The 23553-nt window shown below is 48.4% G+C and overlaps 1 protein-coding gene across 3 annotated transcripts; it reads left to right on the top strand.

Annotated features, from left to right (window-relative positions):
* The first annotated feature begins 11923 nt into the window (after nucleotides 1-11923).
* Nucleotides 11924-23217, top strand: USP1 (ubiquitin specific peptidase 1). Of its 3 annotated transcripts, none has more exons than XM_084211390.1 (9): nucleotides 11924-12029; nucleotides 12204-12397; nucleotides 13602-13725; nucleotides 14048-14155; nucleotides 14635-14795; nucleotides 15326-16038; nucleotides 17145-17315; nucleotides 18438-18639; nucleotides 22020-23217. In XM_084211390.1, the coding sequence occupies exons 2-9, from the start codon at nucleotides 12237-12239 to the stop codon at nucleotides 22732-22734; spliced, it is 2355 nt and encodes a 784-aa protein (XP_084067516.1). In that variant the 5' UTR covers nucleotides 11924-12029; nucleotides 12204-12236; the 3' UTR covers nucleotides 22735-23217. The 3 variants fall into 3 exon arrangements, with proteins under 3 accessions (XP_084067516.1, XP_084067518.1, XP_084067517.1); XM_084211391.1 differs by having other exon boundaries at nucleotides 11940-12029; nucleotides 12232-12397; XM_084211392.1 differs by lacking the exon at nucleotides 12204-12397.
* The last annotated feature ends 336 nt before the right edge of the window (nucleotides 23218-23553 follow it).

Raw genomic sequence — 23553 nt, 5'->3', positions numbered from 1 at the left:
TGCACCCACCGCCGCAGCTCGGCGCTCCCTGCTCCTGAATTCTCCGGGAGCACAGCCCGAGCTCTCAGCCCGGCTGAAATCAGCAGCTGGCCACTGGGAGCAAGCTGCACTTGAGGAAAGAGCAAGAGCACCGGAGGAAAGCTGCAGGGGCACGCCTGCTCTCGGCAGAGCTGGGCTGCTCAGGATGCCCCGGCAGCGAGCACGGCCGGGGAAAGGCGATGCTGCCTGCGAGGGAGAGAGCTGCCCGGCCCCCCTGTCCCTCCCTGCCCCTCCGGGACCCGGGGAACCCGGGCACAGCCCCGGCCACAGCCAGAAATGAGTTACACTGCCAGGAGCTGCTCCGTCCGGGCGGCTGGAACGCGGCAAGGAAACGGGGAGAGGCTGCGGGCAGCGGGGGGAGACCTCGCTCAGCCTGGAGGCTGGGCTGGGGCCTGGCTGAGCCACATCTCCAAGGCTAGGCAGGGTTTTATGGTTCGGCTTTGAGGCTAAACGCAGCTCTGGGGACTTCCACTGCAGAGCCCAGGGCCTGGGGGCCCTTCCCAGCCCTCACACGGTGACCTCTGGGGGTCCCAGCAGGGCTCGGAGCTTTTCTGCCCTCTCCCAGCTGCTCAGCGCCCCCATCCCGGAGCCAGGCGTGCTCTGGAAATATTCCCGTCCCGAGTGAGCCACGGCTGATGCTGCCGCGGGCAGCCACGCCAGGGGCCAAGAGCCCTGAGCACTCATGAGCATCCTTGGAGAACCCCCTGAGCACTCATAAGCATCCTTGGAGAACCCCCTGAGCACTCCCGGAGCATCCCTGGAGCACCCCACGAGCACCCCCGGAGCATCCCTGGAGCACCCCCTGAGCACCCATGAGCATCCTTGGAGCACCCCCCGAGCACCCCCGGAGCATCGCTGGAGCAGACCCAGGAGCACCTTTGGAGCATTTTCCAAGGCGCTCCCACACATTCCCTGAGCACCCTGGCGCATCCCTGAGCACTTCCCGAACACCCCTCTGACCATCCTCCGAGGCACCCCCAGCGCACCCCCGAGCATCCTCCCGCGCTCCCCCCGGGCAGCCCAGGCACGGAGCCCGAGCCGCACGCCCCGGTGCCCGCTGCCCGCCCGGCGCGGCCGTACCTGCCCGGGCAGAGCCAGCGCGGCGATCCCGCTGCCTCCTCCGGGAGGGACCCGAGGCGGGCCGGGGGCGGGGCGGGACCCGGTGCCCTCCCCCGGGCAGCGGGGCCGGGGGCGGCCCGAATGGGCTGCAGGCGGGACAGCGGGAGCCAGGGGGAGCGGCTGCTGTGCGAGGCTGCTTTATAGAATTTTCTTTTTTCTTTTTTTTTTAACTTTCCCTCTTGCCCGCTGTATTCGGCGGAACGCTTTATTTATACTTTTGTAGCTCATCCTGTTTGCACAGATGCGGATCAAGAGCGGTGGGAAGGAAGGGAAATCTGCGGGGATGGGCTCGGGATGCAGAAGTTGAACTGTTTTTGCACCAGCTGTTCTCTGGCTCGGCCCTTCAGCCCCGCCCGGTTCACTTCGGGCCCTTGTTCCTCAATGCAATCACATGGAAAATGCAGAGAAAAGGCAATTTGGGTTTTAGGCTTTGAGCTTCCCCATGTGCCCAATCCCATGTGCTCATCCAGCTGCACCACGTGAGGACAGGCAGAAATCAGTTTAGTGATGCCAAATAATTCCTTCAGCACTAGGTAAAGCTTTTGATTTTCCTTGTCTTTGAGACAGAGGGGCAAATCCCAGCCCTGCTCCAGCTGTTCCAGAGCGTGGGAGAGCAGCAGCTCCAGGGATGCTGGGGCAGCACATGATCTCCATCTGGGCCAGGAACTCAGCATCCAGTGGGGATGGATGTGGCCCACTGGGATCCCCCCTTCCTTCCAGAAGAACCCAAAGACCTTTAAACTCTGACTGGGAGCGTCACAGGGGCAGATCTGAGGGCTGGGCTCTGGCTGCTGCCCAACCACCCAGCAATTCCAGAGTCCTCCTGGCAGTGCCCAGGCTCCTGGCAAACAGGGAGGAATAAAATATCCCATTCCCCAGCTCAGGAGTGAGCGGGCTCTGCCCTCCTTTCCATGTGAGGGGCTCAGGTGCTGAGTGAGAGGAACACATTTCCTGAGGAGTCTAACAACAGACAGAGAGCTAAGGGGAAAGTGTGGGATCCTTCCCAGGACAGCCCCTGCCTCTGCTGCTCAGGGTATTCTGGAGGTGCCTAAAAGAGAGGGATCATGGTATTGGGTTGTTTTGTTGGTTTTTTTTTTTTTGCTGGTGGAGGTGGGGTGTAAATCTGACATTATTTTCTTCTCTTGATCCTGATCAACAAACCAACTTTGATGTGCAGCCATGTCCTCGGAGACACAGCACCTCTCCTGCTGCTCCTGGGACTCTGCACCTTATCCATTACCCATCCCTTGGGCTCACCCCAAAGCCAGGAGATGATCCCTGAGCCCCAGTGACAACAACGAGATTTTTGCAGCAGGAACTTTGGGTACCAACAGGAAGCTCTTGTGGTCGCAGATATTCAGCTGAACTTGTTTTTGTTCTTTTTTCCCTGGGGTTAGATTAAAGTGCTCAAAGGTGTGTGTGGGGGTAAGAAGCTGTGGTGGCAGTTCACAGCACACATTTGTGTAAGTGTGCCTCAGAAAAGCACCAACTACCAAAATCCCCATTTTTGAGGAAACAGCCAAACCCATTTCCCTTTTTCAGTCACTGAAGTTCTACTTGCTCAACAGCCAGAGGAAAAAGTCTTTTCCATGAGCTGTAGGTGCTTGGAAATGTATACAGAGATGTGGCTAACTTGTGTGACCCCTCTTTAACCCCATAGAATAAATGGAGCTTTCAAACAATCCGGGATAAACAAGGAGAGCTTCGCTGTCTGCACAAACGAAACCCGATAATTTGTTTAAAAGCAGATTAGGTGAATTTGGGGAGCACTCCAAGGTGGCTGATACACATGAATATCCAAGAATCCTCTGAGATGCTGCTTGCCAGGAGCTGGGAGGGGACATCAGGAATGCAGCCACAGCCTCTCCCTGCCCATCATCTCCCACTGTGTCCTCCAGCTCCCCGCTCGGGCAGTGTCGGAGGCCGCGCTCCCTGCGCTGAATTTCCATCCTGCAGAGTTCAGCTATTCTTAGGCGAGGTTGTGAGTCATTAAGCGCTTTCAGATTGTTTATTTGTCAAGCCACAGGCACTTAGATTTACTTCTGAGGCCAGACAAGCCCCTCCAAGGATTTCTGTGTGCCACAGAAATTACTAGGTGAAATTCCACGGCGGGAGGTCAGCCCGGAACGCTGAGCGCCAGATCCGCCCAAGGGCTCCTTTTCAAAGGTCACTACGAGAGGGGAAAAGAACAACAAGAGGAATGTGGTTTCCTACAGCCTCTCACCACCTGATTTAGCTTTTATGTGTGCTTTTTAAGAGAGGCACTGGACTTTTGCTGGCTGGCAAATGCCCCGGAGGGTGGGTGGGGGTTTGGATGGGGAAGGGACTCCCTGGGGAAGAAGGTTTCCTCACAGGGGTGGGATTAGACCCTCCTGGAGGCCCTGCAGCTGCCAAGAGCAGCCAGACAGGAGCAGGGAGAGGCTCCTGCCCTGTGCTGGGAGGAAAACAGAGTTGATGTTGTGTCCAGAGCCTGCAGTGCCAGGGCAGGGGCTGATGTGATGGAGCCCCTTTGGAAAGGCAGTACAGAATCACTACTGTTCTATAGAATGTCACGTTTGTGCCAACATCCATTTTTGTAGATTCTCTGCAAACTTCTGCTGTGCTCACAGAGCTGCCTTGTATGGTCTGGGAATGCCAAAAGCCTGCTCCATCCACCTGCCAGGCCTCTGGCCTTCCCCTTTTGGCTGGCAGCATGAACGGGGCAAAATGTTTCTGCCAGTATCTGGGTGCTGCAGGAATACAAATATCAACCCTACAAAGCAGCTCCTTTTAGAAGGGTTTTATGGATCAAGCCATGATTATCATGAAACTTGACTGTGCATCCTCTTTCACACCCCAAACCCAGCGCTTCCCTACACATCCCAGCCAGCTGGATGCAGGCAGGAAAAATTGTGGAGTGTAGATACATCCTCTGTGTCCAGGAGAAGAAACAGCCTCCAGGAGCCAACCTGCTGCTCATTCAGCCCTGTGCCACCCTGGCTGGGCACATCCTGTGATCCCCAAAGTGATGTGGGAAAGACTTCATTTGCTTATGGTCCACAGATCACCCTTGTGATGTTCACATTAAACCACGTGGGCTTGCCTGGCAAATAAATTTGCTGTAGTTGTGTTCCCAAAAAGAAATTGTTATGTCCTTGCAAGTATTTGGGTTGCCTAGAGAAGTTGTGGCTGCCCCTGGATCCCTGCAAGTGTCCAAGGCCAGGCTGGACAGGGCTTGGAGCAACCTGGGATAGTGGGAGGTGTCCCTGCCCTGGCAGGGGGTGGAATGGGATGAACTTTAATGGAATGAACTTCCAACCCAAACCAGTCTGGGATTCTGCAATGAACAAGAAATGCTGCTGCTCATAGCTCAGGTGGCCCTGGCACAGCCACAGCTGGAACTCACACATCCATTGACAGACTCCAAATCTACTCAAAGGGAATTTCTTTGCTCAGTTGTCCCTGGTAAAGTGGTTCTCATTTTTCCATACATCTCTTATGGACAGGTGTGTGCTCATGACCCTGGGCTTACTGTGATGCTGCTCCTCTTAGGAGAGGGCACCCATTCCCATCACAGAGAGAGGCTCAGCTGTTCTCTGCCTTAGCTTTGGTTTCCTGGATTTTTACTCCTGTGTCTTTTGTCCCCCTGCTCCATGGTCTGATTCCCACTGAGTCACCCTGCTGGGAGCTCCTGCCCTTCAGCACTGGTTCAGTGCTTGATGACTCAGGGGCCAACTTCTCAGTAATTCTCCCCAGTAGCTGCACCTAGAGAAGCCCTAGAGATCCCTCCAGGCTGAAAGGCCACATGTGACCTGTTGGCTTGGCAGGGATAAAGATGTTACCCTTTTAGAAAACTGCCAATTCTCTTTAAAAGCCAAGCAAGGGCATCTAGTGGTGTTCTTGGTGCTGTGAACTCCGCAGACTGCAGGAGGAGAAGTTGGTTTTCCTGCACACCTCCCTCCTGTGACCCACTTACAGCCTCTTCTTGTACCAGGGGGTGGGGCAGAAGGAGGAACTGATCTACCCCTGCACACCTCAACAGCACAAATGCTTTCCTCAAGTTTCACTTTCACTTGAGCCATTCACTCACTCACATGACTCACATGAGTCTGTGGCTGTAACAAAGGACTGTGTTTAATTTGTATATATATCAAGTCTTTGGGATAGACAAGGAATCTGACAGGATCCCATTCTTCAGCTGGGATTCCAGCAGGGAGTTCAGAAATTCCCAAGGGGATGGCTCTGTGGTGGAGACAAGACCTGGCACAGTTCTGGATGAGGCCAGCACAGGCTCTGCAGCTCCTGCTTGAGGTGGCTGTGTTGGGGTCACTTTGCTGTGTAATTTCTTAAGACCTGGCAGAAATGGCTCTGCTATGGAGAAAAACAAGTACTCACCTGTTGATTCTTTTGCTTCTTTTTTCCTCCTGCCAGGGTCAGGATTAATGCACAAGACGGAATTCCTTGTTGGGACCCAGATGTTTGTTAGTTCTTATCTCTGTCACAGTCTCACAAACCCTGAGTTCTGCAGCACTTCACTCTAACAAACTGAAAATGGAGCCCCATCTCTCTCTACAAGGCCTTTGAAGGATCAACTGTCCAATTAAAAAATGGCACCTGAATTATTTTCACTTTTAACCCAATAACCAACCACCTGTGCCCCCAGTGTGGACTTTTTTATCCAATTACAAAAACCACCCAAACCCATGGAGAAGGAGAAGAAGAAGAAGAAGAAGGAGAAGAAGAAGGAGAAGAAGAAGGAGCAGCCTCTGCCCTAAAACCTCCATCTTGCTTTATATCTATTGCTGTATTCTAAACCCTTAAACTCTCAGTTTCCCCCCTGTGATGTTTCACACTTCTATTCAAACTGCACACCCACAATCCCAGTTCTACCATTCCATTCTGGAAGCTTCTCCACAGTCTCAGGTCAGTGCAGTGTTCTCTTGGGGGTCAGTGCAGCACAGAAAGTCTGACATTCTCAGCACCCAGGGCTCCAACACTCACCTGAATCTTAAACCTTTATAACGGTGGCCTTGTGTCCCTAGGTGTGGATGAGGAATTCCAGAATCCCTTCTAGGAATGTCTGTCAGTAGAGATGCTGCCAGCAGATGGTGCAAGCATGTGCAGGTCGGGCTCTCTCCTGCCTCTGCTTCCAGGATGAGTAACAGCTCTGTGCGATGTCATTGCGACCCGAGAACAGAGATGGGGAGGGATTTTGTGTGCATTTTTATTTTGGTTATGGTTTGCAATGTAGCACCTGCCTTCTGATGTGAATTCCAGCTCCCAGTAGCAAACTGCCTCTGCTACCAGAGAAGCTCTGGATCTGTGTTAATATCAAACAGAGCAGCAGGCTGTGAGCTGTGGAAGAAAATATGCACAGCCAGGCAAAAACTGGGGAAAACACCCTTAAGGATGCAACAGCACCACATGCAGAACATCCCCTTTTTTCCTGCAGCTTTGCTTTCAGAGAGATCTGAGGAGAAATGTTCTGTTTCAGACCGGGCCACAGAAGCCTGTTGCCCTTGGCAGATTTTCAGAAGCACACGTTTATATCGTTATGAACTAATTAATCTACTTTATCTCTACATTATGGGTGCAATTATTGCTATTTTCTGAGATATCATCCATGCATGTGTAGCTCTAGGAAGTTCACAGATCACATCCAACTGTGTTTTCTCCTAGGAAGGAGATAAATGAGAGCCAAGACTGTGCTATCTGTGGCTAAATACCTTGACCTCCAAGCTTATAAACTCTCCCACATGGAGGAACATGTTATGGTTTGTGCTTGGACAAGCTCATGGTTTGTGGCTCAGGCCTCCAAGCTGACATTTGCCTTCTGCAGCTGAAAATAAAGGAGCTCCTTGCAGGCTGTCCGTGGAGTTTACAGAACTGTAGCAATTCCTGATTTATTCTTTCCTGCCTCCCCTAAAATCTGTATCTTTATGGATGCCAGAAAACAGCTGGCCACAGAGGTCAAGGTTTTGGGCCAGGTTTTACTTGGCAGAGGCTGAAGCTGCTGTAAGTCCCTAGGTGGGAATGAGTTGCTCTGTGGCCCAAACTAGGGTCTGACTCCTGACAGAAGACAGGGGCTCTGCTGCTGCCTCACCCCCTCAGTCTGACATCAAATTGCCCAAACTCATCCTGTCTGGTTGCCAGAGCCAGGCACAGCCCTGCAGAGGTGCTGCTCTCACAGGGACTGGAGTTCTGCAGTGGCCAAATTGTTCCCACGTGCCCCGAGGCAGCAGCAGCGAAGTGAAAGGAAGGGTTATGAAATGATTTGAGATGCTCTGAAAGCAGATGTAGCTCGTCAAGCAGGGATAATTCAGGGTTTGTGACATTCCCAGGCTGCTTGCTGTGGGAAGAGTCAGATTTCCTTTCCTGTGGAGTAAAGCAAGTCAGACAATTTGTTCCTGTTTCTGGCTGTGAAAGGGCACAGAGTCTGCATGAACTGTGGGGATGACCAAACAATAAAATCCCTAAATACATTCCTGTTCCTTGTGCCTGAAGCCAGTCCTGTCCTGGCATTTTATAGTCAGTATTCTTACTAGTCTGAATGGTTTCTTACCTTTTCTGTGTGGGGAATTTGACCAACAGTCCTATTCCTCAAGAATAAAATGAGTTTTACCCAGCGTGGGCTGCAGAACTTCCCACCCCAAGGTCCCCGTGTGATCCCAGCCTGCTGAAAGAGCACATTGTCTGCACACAATTTGCACCAAAACTCACAGAATAATTCTAACAATACCAGAGCCCTGACAGATTTATAGGCCTATCACTGATATGGCTGCAGGCTCTGGAAATTGATTTATATGATTCAGCAACAGCTAAAGGTTGGGGAGGTTTTCCCCTGCTGGGAATCGTGCTCTGTACTGGAGGCTGCCTCCAGAACTCCAGAAATCCCATCTCTGGGGAATCTGCTCCTTCCAGGCATTTCTTGTGGTTATTTTTGGCTGTGCCTGTGAAGATTTCTGGTCTCCCAGCACAGCTATTTTTGTAACACACGGCTGTGAAGTCCATAGTATCGGACATAATTTGATTTTGCACACTGGACCCTATGTAAGGAATCACTGCCTCCTGCACCTGCTCCTTCTTTGGCCTGGGCCTGAAACACTCCTTTACTGCATGGAGTGAAGCTTCAGAGCCCTCTAGACAACAGTTCCTTTATGGAGCGTGCTAAGCTGCCATCAATATTTAATTAGGTGTTACTGTGGGTTTGGAGAGATACAGAAAAAAATAATCCCCATTTCCTTGCATTTAAACAGAACCTTTTCCTGCTGGAAAAATTTCCCCACGTTAAGCACTGACAGGGAGCCATATTTTAAGAGGGGGCATAAAAATCTGAGAGGGTGAGAGGCTGGTGAAGAGGAGCTTTGAGGGATTTTCCTCGGTGGGAAGGAGCTGCTGGATGGCAGGTTTGAGATGGAGCTGTGTGGGTGTCTCTGAGGCAGCACAGCTCCGTGTCAGGCTGGTGGGTGAAGCTTCTTCCCAACCAGGGCAGCTCCTGCTTCCTGAAAATAAATCATGGCTTCAGGGGTATTTTGTAATGAATCAGCAAAGCAGGCTGTCCTGGGCATCCAGGGCTTGGCACTGCCTGGATTCCTCCCTGTGCCCCAAACTTTTGGATACAACAATGACCTGGACTGGGATTACAGCTGATGAACTCATCAGAGAAGGGTGAGAGGGAAGAAAGAAGAGGCAGAAGTGTGACTGTGTTGCCTAATTAAAAAAAAATCAATCAACTGACAGACCTGCAGCTAGGATTTCACCCCAGTTTTCCATCCAGGTGGCAGAGGGGAAGCTTAAATATCACTCAGAATGTCTCACAATTACATTGGCTTTGTCTCTCAAAGCCAGAGAGAACTAATTTAGAGTGGAAATTAAAAATGACATATGCATGGTTTGGTTAAAATAACGATGATGGGGAATTAGGGAGCAATTTGTGAGTATATTAAGGGAGTGAAATTATTACAGCATGCTGAGGGTTATATGTAATCAGATGAATTTACCAGCAGAAAAAGTAAAACAGGAAGTTTTCATTTTAATTTTAAAAATCCAGGAAGCAGACCTGACCCTGAGCCCTGCTGGGCTGCACAACAGCTCAGCACAGACCTCTTTAAGGGGAGCATTTGGGAATTTTCCCCATACTGTGGGAAAAGAGCAGGTAAAGTTGCTCCAAGCGAGTGCTGAGTGAATATTCTGAGGTGCTGGGCTCACCCATGTACTGCTTGTGTGGCAGATGCATTTGTGTATTAAAGTAATGATTATACCTATGGAAACTGAGCTGGCTGCTTCATTGGCCAAAAAAAAATCTAACACACAGACCAGAGCCCCATCACCACCATGAGGAATGCTGTGTGCACTTCCAGTCCCCCAAATCTGCTCTGCAGACATCTCCCTTCCCTCAGTTACTGCCCCTGAAGAGTCAAACCGTGAGCCTGGCAATGTCCCCAAGCCTGACCTTACCCCAGATCTCGGCCTCCTGATGTCACTGATGGCATTCCTAGGCACGAGCACACCTGGAGTTCAGCTAGCACATGAAATGAGGAATTACCTAACGTGGACTCAGCCTGTAAAACCCTTGGATATAAATAGTCTTTTCTCTTGTTTGCTGAAGCAGAGTGCACAGCAGGCACTGGGCAGGGCGGGCCTTGGCTGAGCTGAGCAGCCAGGGTCACGGCACCTTTGTGTCACAGCAGCCTGGAGCCCTGCCCTCGGAGCTCATTCCAGCCTGGAACCCAGCCCCAAGGCCCAAACACTCCCAGATTTTCCCATTACAGCCCCAGGTCTGACTGCCCAGCACCTTCCAGCTGCCACTGAAACGACTCCTCAGCCAATGCCTCAAACCAGGGATGCCTCAGGGTTTGGTTTTTCTATTTCTCACATTCTGAGCTGCTTTAGTGTGTGGGTCTGGGCTGCACATCAGGGCATGCTGAGCTCTCTGCACAGAGCAGGAGACAAAACAATTCCTGCTCCAGCTGGGCACCAAGGACAAATGACCCAAATCTCAGCCCCAGAGCACAAACCCCGTGGGCTGGAGAGAGAAAAACAAGCAGGGTGGGACTGCAGGGGCTGAAGCTGGGATGGGACAATGAACTGCAAGGTGCAAATGGAGCAGAGCTGATCCCAGGGAGAGACCCCGTGCCCGGCCGTGCATTTTGGGGCCATTTTGGTTCATCTTGGGTGCAGCCCTGGCTGGGCTCTGGTGCTGCCCCAGGTGGGCGGATGGAGGAGATCCTTTGGATAAATCCCTGCTTTATTCTGGAGCTCTGCCCAGCCCCTGCTCTGGGGCAGCCTGTACAAGGCATCACCAGCAGCGTCACACAGACTTAATTAATCACTTTATTAATCAGCCAAGCACTTCCAGGACCTTGGGGCACCACCCACCTGGATATGACTCTTGTCTCACACAAAAGAGCCTCTGTAGTCCTGAGTGTCAATGAACTGCAGGGACCTCGGGCAGTGTTTGCTGAGTGGAGCTAAAGTTCACATGGCAGAGCTGCGGGGGAAATCCATCCATCCATCCATGCTCAGTGGGAATGCAGTATCCCAACAGCTTCTGGGGATCCCACAAGCCAAGGAAATAAATCAATATATTCACCTTGGGAATCTGAACCTGCATGTGCAGGCACACGTGGAAATTTTACCTGCAAGAGAAATCAAAACCTGTGCAGGAGCATGGCCGTGACTGTTGGAATACGCCCAGTTGGAATATACACAATTCCTTCCACAATTCGTATGAGTATTTAGGGATAGTGACCTGCTGTAATAATTAATTTGTGCAGCAGCAAAAAAACTCTGAAAATATTGCAGGACTGCAAAAAAAAAAAAGGTGATTTTTGTGGAGTTCAGTTTGCTTTGGTGCTTAACAGGAGTGCCACGCTCAGGGGAGGCAGCAGCAGCTGGTCCTGGGGAACTTCAGCTTTTGAGTGCCCAAATTTGGGGTAATTCACCCCAAAACCCAGATCTGGGTATTGCCCAGAGTCAGTTATGTAATTAAACCTATAAAATATCTTACAATAAACCTTCCTGTTAGAATGGCTTAATGTGTAAGTAATGTACATCCTTTATTTACAGACTGGACGTCCTGGAGGGGCCAGTTTAAAGAGCAGAAGGCAGAAATCTACAGCACTTTCCCACATTCCGGACCCCTACCCCGCCAGTTTTGCAGCCCCAACAGCCTCGGTGATAAGTACAATTCAACTACAATTCAACTACAATTCACTGCGGGGTGCAGAGGTGTGCGGGTGGGGCCTCGGGCCGTGCAGAGCCGGGATATCCCGCAGGGATGTGCGGGTTTTGTGGAAAGGGCGGGAAGGCTCCGCGGGCCGCTCCGGGCGCTGCGGGCCGGGCCCTCAGGGCGTGAGGGGAAACGGAGCCGCCGCCTCTGATTGGCCGAGCCGCGTAGAGGGCGTGGTCACAGCGGGACCAATCCACCTCCCGCCGGCGCGGGGGGGTGGTTGAGGGCTCTCCCCATGCAAATGGTACAGCCCGAATACGAGCCCTTTGGCCGGGCCGTTACCAGCGCCCGCGCGCGCCCAGGCAGGACCCGTAGCGGGCTGCCCGCGGCGCTGCCTGATGCGGCGGCGGCCTTGCGGGGCCGGTGGCGGCGTAGCTCCGGCGCCCAGCCGCCGCCGCTCTGCCCGCCGGCTCCCGGCAGACGCCCCGACGCCGCTCGGCATGCCTTTCGCCCGCCGGCTTGCCCCGGCAGGGCGCGCTCGGTTTTCCGGCGTTTTCGCGGGGCGGCCGCCGGCGGGGCGGGGGGGTGGCGGCGCGAGGCGGGGCGCGCGCGGGGCGGGGGGGTCCTCGTCGGCGCGCGGAAAAAAACGCGCCAAGTTCGCTGACGGTGTCCCCGCGGTCTCCATGGCAACGGCGAGCGGGAGCGGGGCCGGCATGTAGCGGTGAGTGAGGGGGAGCGGCCGCACCGCGGCCTCGGGCCCCGCCGGCCGCGGGGAACATGCGGGGGGCGCGGGGGGGCGGCCCGAGCCCGGGGCGGGGGGCGGCGGGTCCGCGCTCGGCCCCCTCGGGGAGTAAATGGCGCCTGGTGTGCGCGTGTGTGTGTGTGTGCGCGCCAGGTGTGAGCGCCCCGGCCGCGCCCCGCAGGAACCATGCCCGGCGTCCTGCCCGGCGACAGCGCCAGGGCCAGCCCCTCCAAGAAGAACAGGCTGTCGCTGAAGCTCTTTCAGAAGAAGGAGGCGAAGCGAGTGCTGGATTTCATCGAGGCGCAGGAAAATGAGCCGAAGGGCGCGGAGTTCCGAGGCGCCGAGATGTGAGTGCCGCGCGGGAGAAGTTGTGCGGCGCTGCCGCGGCGGGCTCGGGCTGCTCCCTCCCTCCCTCCGTCCATCCTTCCATCCATCCTCCTTCCTTCCCCCGCTCCTTTCGCTTTCGTGTTCTCGCACACATAAGGCGCTGCAGCACGCGCTCCATCCAGCTAACGAGCGCTTCAATTAATGAACGCGCGCTTTCGTTAAATTAACGTCCCGCGGCCTCGGCGGAGCGAACGGGCTCCTTGCTGCCACCGACTTCTGTTTAGAGACAGCGGCTCTGCCGCACCGGGGATGTTTAGTTGGCGCAAACTTTGGCATCGCGTGCTGAAGTTAGTTTTTAAAACCTATTTAATCACTGTGACCAACTTCTAATAACTCTTCTAAGAAAGCAAGCGTTCTTCTGCTGCAATTTGTTCTTTTGATATTTTCGGTTTTTTCTTTTGGTGTTTAGTTGGCACAAACTTTGCAATCGGTCGAAAAACTTGCTTTGCTTCAAGTTAATATAAGTAGTTATTGTATCACTGAACTATTTATATTAAAATTTAATTTTCTGCAAAGTGAGCTTTAATGGAAAGATGTGAAGTATGTAGGATCTTTAATTGTGGAGTTGGCTGTCATTTATTGGGCTTTTCAGGCCCTTGGGCCTGAAATTTATTTCATTGCTGGTGAGGGGATTTAAGTGGGAAAAAGAAAATTGTGGTCAGTTAGAAATAGTCAGAGACTTGAAAATTTGGTTCTGTTGTGCCATTACAGTGTATTAATCACTTCTGTCAGTAATTAATAATAATGATAATCAGTGTGTAGTGTGTCAGGTTTATTGGTTTCTTTTTTTAGATTTTTTTTTCTGGTTTTATGCTTTGGCTTTGCATCCAGAAATGAAGTGATGTGAGTGGAGCTGGAGACAACATAAATATATATTCTAGGCTTGTTTTTTCTGCTCTATGAATGAAGAAAGAGCATACAAAAGTATCTACATATGAAATTTTTGATTCATTAAATCAGTCTTCTGCTTTTTGATGTGTTGGAACTTAGAGCAGGTTTTCCTCCTGTGTGGTTTTGGGTGGGTTGCTGAGGAGTCAGAGTGAATTCAGACACACTTTTGCAGGGTTTAGATCTGCATTTCTCAGTGCTGAATTCTCTGAGGTGGGGAGAGATGAAGGAATGGTTTTTCCAGAGTGTCTCTTACCCCATTTCTCTGTTTCCCAGTGACCAGGTGGTCCCTGCAGCACAGCCCCCCTCCCTTGTCAGCTGTGAGAAAAAAGACAACATGCTGCCTTTTGTGGGCTTGAACAACCTGGGCAACACCTGCTACCTGAACAGTGTCCTGCAGGTGAGGCCATGGCCAGGGGGGCTCCAAAAGGGACATTTTGGTCCAGCACAAATGGGTGAAATTGGTTTATTCTGGGTGCAGTGGAAAGGGCATCTCATTACAGCAGGGAAATAAAGATGCTGCTGCAGGAAATGTGTGCCCTGTGGTTGTCCTGATTGGGAAATTCTTCAGTTTCCATACTCAGGGCTCCTCCCTGCTGTGAAAAATCCTGGATCTTTGTGTGCCTGGGGAGGTGCAGCGCTGTGTGGATTATAAATGTGCATTTATGTGTGGAATAACTTCTTACTCCAGTTATTCTTGTGTTTTCAACTGTTGCTTTCAGGTATTATATTTTTGTCCTGGTTTTAAAACTGGAGTAAAACATTTATATAACATCATTTCAAAGAAGAGAGAATCTTCAAAGGATGAAGGAGAGCAAAAGGCAGAAAAGGTAACAAATCCCCACGTGTTCTTTATTTGTAACCTTGCAAGCGAGGCTGCCCTGAATGTAGGGAAAATGTAACTCATTTCTGTTTTCAATAAGCTTTTCTGCACTGCTACTTCAGGTGAAGATGTATTTGAGTTGTTTTGAGCTTTAGCACAAGTTTTAAAGTCTAACAGAAGAAATTTGAGGAAGGTACATGACCATGCTTCTGGCACAAAGATAATTTTGAAACACTGCCTGGAGCTGATGGAAATGAGAGTTTGGGCAAGGATGGTTTGGGATTTTAGACCAATGGTTAATTGGGCTTTTATGTTTGTTTCCTACTTGAAAAAAACCAAAATTGTCTGAAACCCACCTGCCTCCCATAGCAGACAAAAAAATTCAGCCAAATATAGAAAACCAGTGGAGGGGAGGGGAGAAAAATGTTAATTTGTGACCGATGTACCTGTTGCAAGTGTTTTTATTCCTTTTACATTTTATTGCAGGGAAGTTGTAAAGAAGATCCCTTGGCAAGTTACGAGCTCATCTGCAGTTTGCACTCCTTGATCCTTTCAGTTGAGCAGCTTCAAGCCAGTTTTCTCCTAAACCCAGAGAAATACACGGATGAATTGGCCACTCAGCCCCGGAGGCTGCTGAACACCCTCAGGTACAAATCCCCCTAAATGCTGGCAGAATTCTGTCCTGACATTTCCAGGCTAATGCACTGCCCAGCATTAGAGGCTGGTGCAAGGTAGATGGCCTTAAATTTGGGGTGGCCTTGTGGGCAGCAAGATTTTTGTGCTTATTGTTGGCACCATGGTGTTGGAAATTTGAAAATAAATTGTAAGACTGTAATGCAGAAGGGGTTTAAAACAGTGCTTAGGTACAGAAGTGTTTTTAAATTACAGAGAGGTTTGGGCTGGAAGGGGCTTTAAAACAGGGACACTTCCCACAATCCCAGGGTGCTCCAAGGCCTGTCCAGCCTGGCCTGGGACACTCCCGGGATGGGAAGGATCCCCTTGGAGCTGAGGAGCTGGTGGGTGTGTGTAAACCCTTAAGGCTGAACTTCCCCCAGCTCTGTGACAGAGAGGACACATGGTCCTCCATGGCTTCTAAATCTCTTATTTCAGTCTCAAATCACATTCCCCAGTTAGCAAAGGCTACCAGACCCTCATTTTTGCTCCTTTCCTTGCACAGAGAGCTGAACCCCATGTACGAAGGGTACCTGCAGCACGATGCCCAGGAGGTCCTGCAGTGTATCCTGGGGAACATCCAGGAAACCTGCCAGCTGCTGAAGAAGGAAGAGCTGAACAAACTGCCTGTGGAAGAACCTGCAGCTAAACTGGAGGAGAAACCCAGCCAAAACTCTGAGAGCAATGGGTCTGTGAGCCCTGCTGAGGAGGAGGATCCCAGCCCGGGGTGCCACGGCGGAGACGCGGCCAAGGAGAAGCTGCTCAAGGGAAGCGGGAAAAGGAAAAGCGACGCCGAGGGCGGCAACGCCAAGAAAAAATCCAAAGTGTCAAAAGAGCAAATTGCAGCAGAAGAAAATCAAAGACAAACCAGGTCCAAGAGGAAAGCCACGGGAGAAAAGATGGAAAGCCAAACGGATGCCATTGCCAAGTGTTCCGGGGAGAGCGAGAGCGCCAAGCCCACGCAGAAAAAGTCGCGCCTTAGGTTAAACTGGTTAAAATCTTCCTGCAAACAGCCCAGTATTCTGTCCAAATTTTACAGTCTGGGAAAGTTAACTACAAACTTGGGATCCAAAGAGCCAGGGAAAGAATATGACTGTGAGTTCGAAGAGTCAGCTGTCAAGTGTGAAAATGGTGACAGTAAAGAAGAATATCATGAACCAGCGTCTCCTGTGGAAAGCCATCATGGAAAAGGAACTGAAAAAGAACCAAAAAAGGAAGGTTGGTGCACAAGTGGATGGGCTTAAAATTAGTAGGATTAAGAAAGTACAATGCGTGGGAAGTCAGCCTTCAGACTGCACAGCCTGCAGAGCTCTAAACACAAAATTAGATTTTTCAGGAATTGAAGATGATTTTTAGGAAAGAATTTATTTTTATACTTGTTTGTAATTTTTTTTTTCTTTTAGAACTTGACCTGTTTAGCTTAGATCTCGAGGCATTTCTCTTAACATTCTGTAATCGTTGTACAATATGTATAAAAGAGGCTGAATATTACCAGGTTTGTATTTACCACTAATTTTTGTCATCCATGGAAAGAGCAAGTGGATTTGAGATCTAAAGGGATATTTCTGGCAGGAGCAAACAGAACCAAACACCACTAGCTGTGGTTTTACACACAGTATCCTCTTTTTCCCTTCCAGTTCCTTCATATTTCCATATTCCCAACATTCCCAAGAACCAGGAAGGACTCAGGATGTATTAAAGATCTAATCTATTTAGATCTAATAGATACCAATTAGAAATGCTAATGGGCTGGCAGGTCTGGATTTTGTTTATGTCAATAAAACAGGATACATGTTGAGGGAAGGGCCTCAGTATGAATCCAGTACTTGCTAATTTGGAGCTTTCCACCCAGCAGTTTTTTATAAAAAATTGAAGGAATGAAGAGTCTTTTGAGTTCTGCATTTCTTCTGCAGATTTGGCCAAAACTGGCCAGTAAATTTAGGAAGGAGAAGAGGACTGAGAATGAACAGAAGCCAGGCAAACCCCACAGTGTGGTGCTCCTTGAGGAGGTCAGCAGTCCATGCTGAGGAGTCAAAGCGTTGATGACAACCAAATATTCCAGAACAAGACACTGTCACACTTGCAGTACAAAACAAGGACCCAATCTTAGAACAGAAATGAAAGTTTGAGGCCCAAGAGACAGAGGGTCCTTATTTACTTAAGCAGATGATACCATGAAAACCACACGTGGTTTGTTTTGCTTTTGAATTGCTATGTGAGCTCCCTAAAAGGTGTAACAGTGATTTTGTGAGGATAAGCAGGCTCTGAAGGGTCTCTGGAGTGAAGTGCCCCTTGCTCAGGGATGTGGCATGTGCTCTCTCCAGGTACAGAGCTGGCTGTCTTCGAGCTGGTGGAGAAACTCTTCCAGGGCCAGTTAGTGCTGAGGACCAGGTGCTTGGAGTGCGAGTGCTTCACGGAAAGGAGGGAGGATTTTCAGGACATCAGTGTCCCAGTGCAAGAAGATGAGCTTTCTAAAACTGAAGAGAGTTCTGAAAGTAAGTAATTCCCTCAAAAAAATTAAAAAAAAAAGTGCTGTGAGGTGTGTTCCTGCCTCAGCCAGCCGTGGGGAAGGACAGTGCTGCAGTTAGGAAGGAGCACAGCTCCTGTTTGTGCTGGCTAAAATTAGAGGCTGTTATCTCCTGTCCTGATTAACTTTAGACTTTGGAAACATGGTGCTGATAATGTTGGCAGATCCAGATAATATTCAAATTGTTCCAGATCTTAACACATAGCTTGGACTGCCTACAATCTGTCACTTAGGCACCTGTTTTCCTGCTGATGAGTAGGTATTTCCTTTGATTTGAGTCTTCTTTTTTCTTCCTGGATAAAAAAATGTTGCTTTTTCCTGTTTTTATAAGAAATATTTACTTTTTTTTCTTAGAAATAAAAGAAACAAGAATCCAGCTTTTTTTTCTTAGTTACTCAAAAAAAAATTTAGTATATTAGTTTGTTTTTAACAACATTCTTATTATGTTTGTAAATGTTGGTCATGTGGTCTCTTTCACAAATTTTATTGATCTATATGCAGTTTTTTAGCTATTTTAAAAAGGAAGCCTGCCAAAAACACATCTTGAAATTGAGAATTTTAAGGGAATTAATTTTAGTTGCCAGTGACTTAATTTGGAGCAGCTTTTCCTGCTTTTGCTCCCCATTTTGCTGAAGGATTCAAAGGAAAATGTGTGGGGTGGTGTTCATTTGTGAAGTGCCGCCGACAGCGGGTGATCCTGTCAGCAGTGTGAGGGTGGCAGGGGAGGCAAAATGCAAGAAGTGAGAGGGAACTTTCTGGTTATTTTGGGGGTTTGCCTTAATAAGTGAAATTCTGCTCTCATACAAGCTCTCCATTTCCAGACACGGCAACAAAATTGTGTGATCTGAAAGGAGCTTTGGGAAAATCCTAATTTTGAGTAAGGAATCCATTAAGGGATGTTTTCATCCCTTCCTGAAATGCTCCAAAGATTGGAATACATCACATATTTCACACATACTGAGTGTTCTTTGCAGTGTTGCAGGTTTGGAGTGGTCTGAACTTGACATATTTTGTTTTGTTGCTCTTCTGGCGGGATGCGTTGGAAATGTAAATATTGGCACATCCGTGAATGCAGCCATTTCTTTTCTAGTTTCTCCAGAGCCAAAAACAGAAGTGAAGACTCTGAAATGGGCAATTTCCCAGTTTGCCTCAGTGGAGAGGATTGTGGGAGAGGACAAATACTTCTGTGAGAACTGCCACCACTACACGGAAGCCGAGCGCAGCCTCTTGTTCGATAAAATGCCCGAAGTGATCACAATTCACTTGAAGTGCTTTGCTGCCAGTGGCTTGGAGTGAGTATGCATTGCCTGCCTTAGCAAACAGGGTCCTGCAGCAAGGGAAGTCTTAGCCCAAGAGCTGGAAATGCTTTGCAATGTTTCCAAAAGATTCCCAGATTGGAATGAAATTGCTGGGATGAGGCCCCCAATGCCATCAAGGCTTTGTGTTGTTCCAGGTAGTGGCAGAAATTACTTCCAGAAAAATTGACTTTTAGGAGACTCCTTAACAAAAATATTTTAGCTCTACTCTTAGAACAGTCTGCTATGTCTTAAAACTTTATTTGCTTTAAATAGCCCCTATTTTAGGGGATATTTAAGTTTTAAGTAAATAAACTGTGAGTTCAGAGGCAGCTTTAAGTACTTTACCAGAACAAGTAATGAGAACAAATCTGCATTTTATGGTCTGATGTTGTCTCTGCCTGAATGTACTAAAAAGATGAATGTGAGTGGGGAAAAAAATACAATCAGGAGTTAACACACTTTTAAAGAGCCAACACTCACCCCAAAATTGACCAATTTCTTTAAAAAGACTTTGGTCTCTACCTGAATGTGAACACTGACATTTTGGGGAAAAAATAATCAGATAAACATTTTAAAGAGCTAATATTAAAAAAAAAAAATCAATTACTTTAAAAACACAATAGTATCAGCATCACTGATATTCAATTACAGAGTAATCAGTTTGGTATTGTAATTATAGCAATCCTTATATTTTGAAAGAAGCTGTGGGAGTGTTCTTTATATATTTTTTTAATACTTAAGAATTTAGGGATTTTCTTTGGGATGAGAAGAAACAAAGAAAAATCCATCCCTATAGCATTGTACAGGAATATCCAGGTTTCTGACAAAGCAGAAAGGAAATTTCCTCTGTTTCTGCGCTGTCTTTCCATGCAAGTCCAGAATCATAACATACAAAATTGTCTTTTCATTGATCTCCACAATATTTACTTAAATACTGATTTGTATATACTGACTTAGAGCTGCACACTCCAAAAATGATCACAGTTGAGTAAGAAACACAAAAATTATCTTCCATTTGCTCCTGTATTTCCTATTTTCTTGTTTCCATGAGGAAGGACCTGCAGTTAACCAATCCTCTCCTGCCTCACTCACCTCTTCTGTCCTGGGCAGCTTCAGCTCCTTGCTCCAAAACACTCAGACCAATTTCCAGGTCAGAGTGAATCTAGTCTCTTGTGGTTTTCCTCATGTGTCCTCTCAGTCATTCCATAAGTTTTCTGCCAAGGGCTACCAGTCAGAGATTAAGGAAGTCAGAGTGGAAAACCTGACACTGAAACCTGTGATGAAGCTGAAACTCTTCAGAAGAGTTTCTTGATGTTTGGGTTGGATGTTTTGTTTTGGGCAAAACCCTGTCGCTACTAAAAGTAGTAACAAACTCTTGTACTGGCTTTAAACTTAAATTTTTTAAGATGAGAATCTTCAGACAACTTTCAGCTCCCACAAAAATTTGAGAATCTGGTCTGCTCAGTTGTGCTCTACTGAGTTCTCTGGTGACTGAGTTGTAAATAAATGAGAAATGAAGGGTACTGTAAATATTTGCAGTTAATAGGGATTTTATTTTTCTTTTCTAGATGCTGCTTTGCAAAGTGTTTTGTTTTAAAATAAAGCAGCCAGTGTGAAAATCTCCTTGCCTGGGGAGGAGTCATTGTCTTTGGCAAGTGTGTGTGTGGGGAAAAATGCCAGGCCATGTGTGAGCAGGCTGTGAAGCTGTTTAGGAGGAATTTGTTAACTGCTAACATGTAATTAAGCATTTCCACTATAGAAATTTAACAATCTGTGAGAAAATCAGCTTTTTGTCTTGTGAAATTCAGTGCAGTGGGTAAATGTCACTAATTTATGGTCTCAAAAGATGTGGCTGCAGAAATCAGGTTTGATGTGTTTGAAGTTCATCAGTCAGAGCAGGCAGAGTACTTGGCATGCAATTTTTCTGTCTTCAGATTCTTATCATTAAGAAGAACAAAAAGCTAATAGGAAAAGATTTCCTCTCTTATTTCCTCCTCTCCAAATCTTTCTGATGCTGGATGTCATTGAGAAGAAAGGTAGAGCCTGCTTTTTCCTGTTTTCTGTGAATATGACTGTCCCAGTGTGCTTGAGTGGAACTGGATTTGTAATCCAGGGTATCAGCCAACAGTTCTGTGTTTCTTGACTCTCTTCTGAATATCTGTTTCTGGCTGCTGCTAAAAGGGATTTTCAGAAGATTTATGTTTTCTTCTTTCTGATTCTGTGCTCTTTTGTGTTCCTCTTGGTGGAGTGAAAATGGCTGAGGATCTGTGTGTGTCACTGTGTTTATTGCTGTGTCTCAGGGTTCATGGCCCTGAACAGGAGTGAAGCAGAACCAAAATTAAATCCAGGAAAACAATAATCATAACTGCAGTTATGCCATGGCTGCAGTTTCCTTGGATTTAAGTTATTTTTTTCCTATGATAAGAGCAGTGAGCTCTTGGAAACCTCAGTTTTACAGGGCTTGTCTGTGCTCCCCAGTATTTTTCCCTACAACACCCTCACAGTTGAGTAAGACTGAGTCATCCCTGGAATTTATTAGGACATCACAGCCTATTGTTGAATAAAGGGGTTAATTGATCTGGGCTGATGCAATGTGTAAGTCATCAAGAGCAGAATCATTCAAGGAGGCTGATGCACAGTGAAATCCCAACGCTTTCTCTTCAAATTCTGTAGAAGATCCTTATAATGAAAGGATTTTTTCCCCTCCTGGTAAACAAAATACTGAATATTTATGGAATACTAGAAGTTTTTCCAAAGTAAATTAGCCACAGAATTGTTTGAAAAATTAGAATGGCACAGGACAGCTAGTGAAGAATCCCAGGTGAGCACCACTGGCACAGCTACAGTGTGCACTGAGGGGAGCTGAGGAAAATTAGTCACAATCTCTGAGTGATATTAAAGCTACTTGAAAGTAAAATAAGTAATGCTTTATTTAGTAAATGACTCTTTCAGGAGGAGAAAAAAACAAACCCAACCCTGCTTGGTTCAGCCTTGGCTGTTGAAGAGGTTTTTGGTTTGTTTTTGAACAGGATGGTGTGAGAGAGAAGGGGGTGTTTGTGCAGAAATAGGAGGAGGAGTGATAACAATCAGCTGAACCTTTATCATCACTATTAAAAAATTATCTTAAGCTGATATTTTAGAAAAATGGGATCTCAGAAATAGTTAAAATTTACAGTTTCTGGGCAGTAAGATTTAACATAACAGTCACAAAAATGCCTTTCCTGACCTGGGATGCTGGTGCTGGGCCAGGGCAGCAGGGAGCAGTTCCCACCATCCGTATCCTTGAGGAGAAAGGATGTGGCTGCACCTCTGCCCACCTGAAGCGGTTTTGGGGAGGTGCCAAGCAGGAGGTGTAAGCCCTGTGTCCCTCGCAGGTTTGACTGCTACGGGGGCCTGTCCAAGATCAACACGCCGCTGCTGACGCCGCTCAGGCTGTCCCTGGAGGAGTGGAGCACGCGGCCAACCAACGACACCTACGGGCTCTTCGCCGTGGTCATGCACAGCGGCATCACCATCAGCAGCGGCCACTACACGGCCTCGGTGAAGGTCACGGACCTGCAGAGCCTGGAGCTGGACAGGGGCAACTTCCTGCCCGAGCCGGGCTACGCCGCGCTCAAGCCGGAGCCGCTGACCGAGGAGGAGGCGCGGGCCGTGGCCGAGGACTACGACGACGGCGAGGTCTCCTTCAGGCTCAGCGGCGCCGTGCCGCCGGGCAAGGTGCTCAGCAAGAAGAACGTGGAGGCCGTGGGGCTGCTCGGGGGGCAGAAGAGCAAGGCTGACTGTGAGCTGTGTGCCAGCAAACAGCCCAACCCCGAGAAGCTCCTGAGCGTGGCTCCCGAGCCGCGCGGCGAGCCCAGCGCCGAGCCCCGGGCGGAGCAGGGCGAGCCCCCGGCGCTGGCGGCCGGCGGACTGGAGAACAAAGCTCTCTACGTGCTCCAGAGCCTCAAGGAGTACGAGGGCAAGTGGCTGCTCTTCGATGATTCCGAAGTGAAGGTCACAGAGGAAAAGGACTTTCTGAATTCTCTTTCTCCGACATCGTCATCTACATCGACTCCTTACCTACTGTTTTATAAGAAAATTGTAGAGTGATGCTGTACTTGGACTGTAAATATTTGGGATTTGCATACACCTCTGGCTCTGATTTGCATCCAAACTACCTGGAAGCAACAGCTGTTTGTTTTTTGAAGCTACTGATTCTTCATCTTTCTGGTCTTTTTTTCCTTCAGTGTCAAGTGGCTCGACTTGAATTAACAAAACATGACATAGGACTTGACTCACACCGTAACTTTTCTGCTGGAGAATAGTGCTCTGACCTTTTAGACATACCAGTTTGTATAGATTCTAAACGATGCTCACAGCACCCAGTAGTGGTTTTAATGCAGCTCTAGGTCTCAGACATGCCTGTTGTATTATTAGCTTTTTTTTTTCTTTTTTCCCCTTTTTTTTCTGTTTTTCTTTCCTTTTTTTTTCCTGTTTTTGTTTTTTTTTGGGGTTTTTGTTGTTTTTTTTTTTTTAATAAAAGTTATTTGTATTCATACCCTGGAGTAAATGTATATTAACTAGCAAATTTCATCAGAAGTTGTGTATTTTTGTAACTTGGGAAGTAACACTTCATATTTAGTCTTTGGGTAATGGATGTGGTTTATTCTCCTGCTCCCATTCTTTCCTGCTCCACAAGGAAAAGTCTGCAAACCTTGTCCAGAGCACTGGAGGGAACTGAATTCATGGAAGTGTTTGACTGGTCTAATTTGCATCTTGGTGCATAGGTGTTAATGAGCAAAGTGTAAATAGGTGTGATTAATACTGCAAACCAAGGGCAGAGTGTAGTGTAATTAAAATAATTTTGTACTTTGAAGAGTGAAGCCCTCAAATCTGCATCTCTGTTTGGGGTGGTTGGGAACTTAGTGG

This window comes from Fringilla coelebs (genome assembly GCF_963513975.1).
Source record: "Fringilla coelebs genome assembly, chromosome: 9".
NCBI classification, from domain to species: domain Eukaryota; kingdom Metazoa; phylum Chordata; class Aves; order Passeriformes; family Fringillidae; genus Fringilla; species Fringilla coelebs.
This window is presented reverse-complemented; position numbering and strand designations above follow the sequence as displayed.

Bases quoted from the DNA above. Each gene is read 5' to 3' on its own strand.
- USP1 (XM_084211390.1), top strand. From the start codon at position 12,237: ATGCCCGGCGTCCTGCCCGGCGACAGCGCCAGGGCCAGCCCCTCCAAG. The intron at 14,796-15,325 runs GTACAAATCCCC...TTCCTTGCACAG, and splicing joins AGGCTGCTGAACACCCTCAG to AGAGCTGAACCCCATGTACG. The intron at 16,039-17,144 runs GTTGGTGCACAA...TGCTCTCTCCAG, and splicing joins AAAAGAACCAAAAAAGGAAG to GTACAGAGCTGGCTGTCTTC.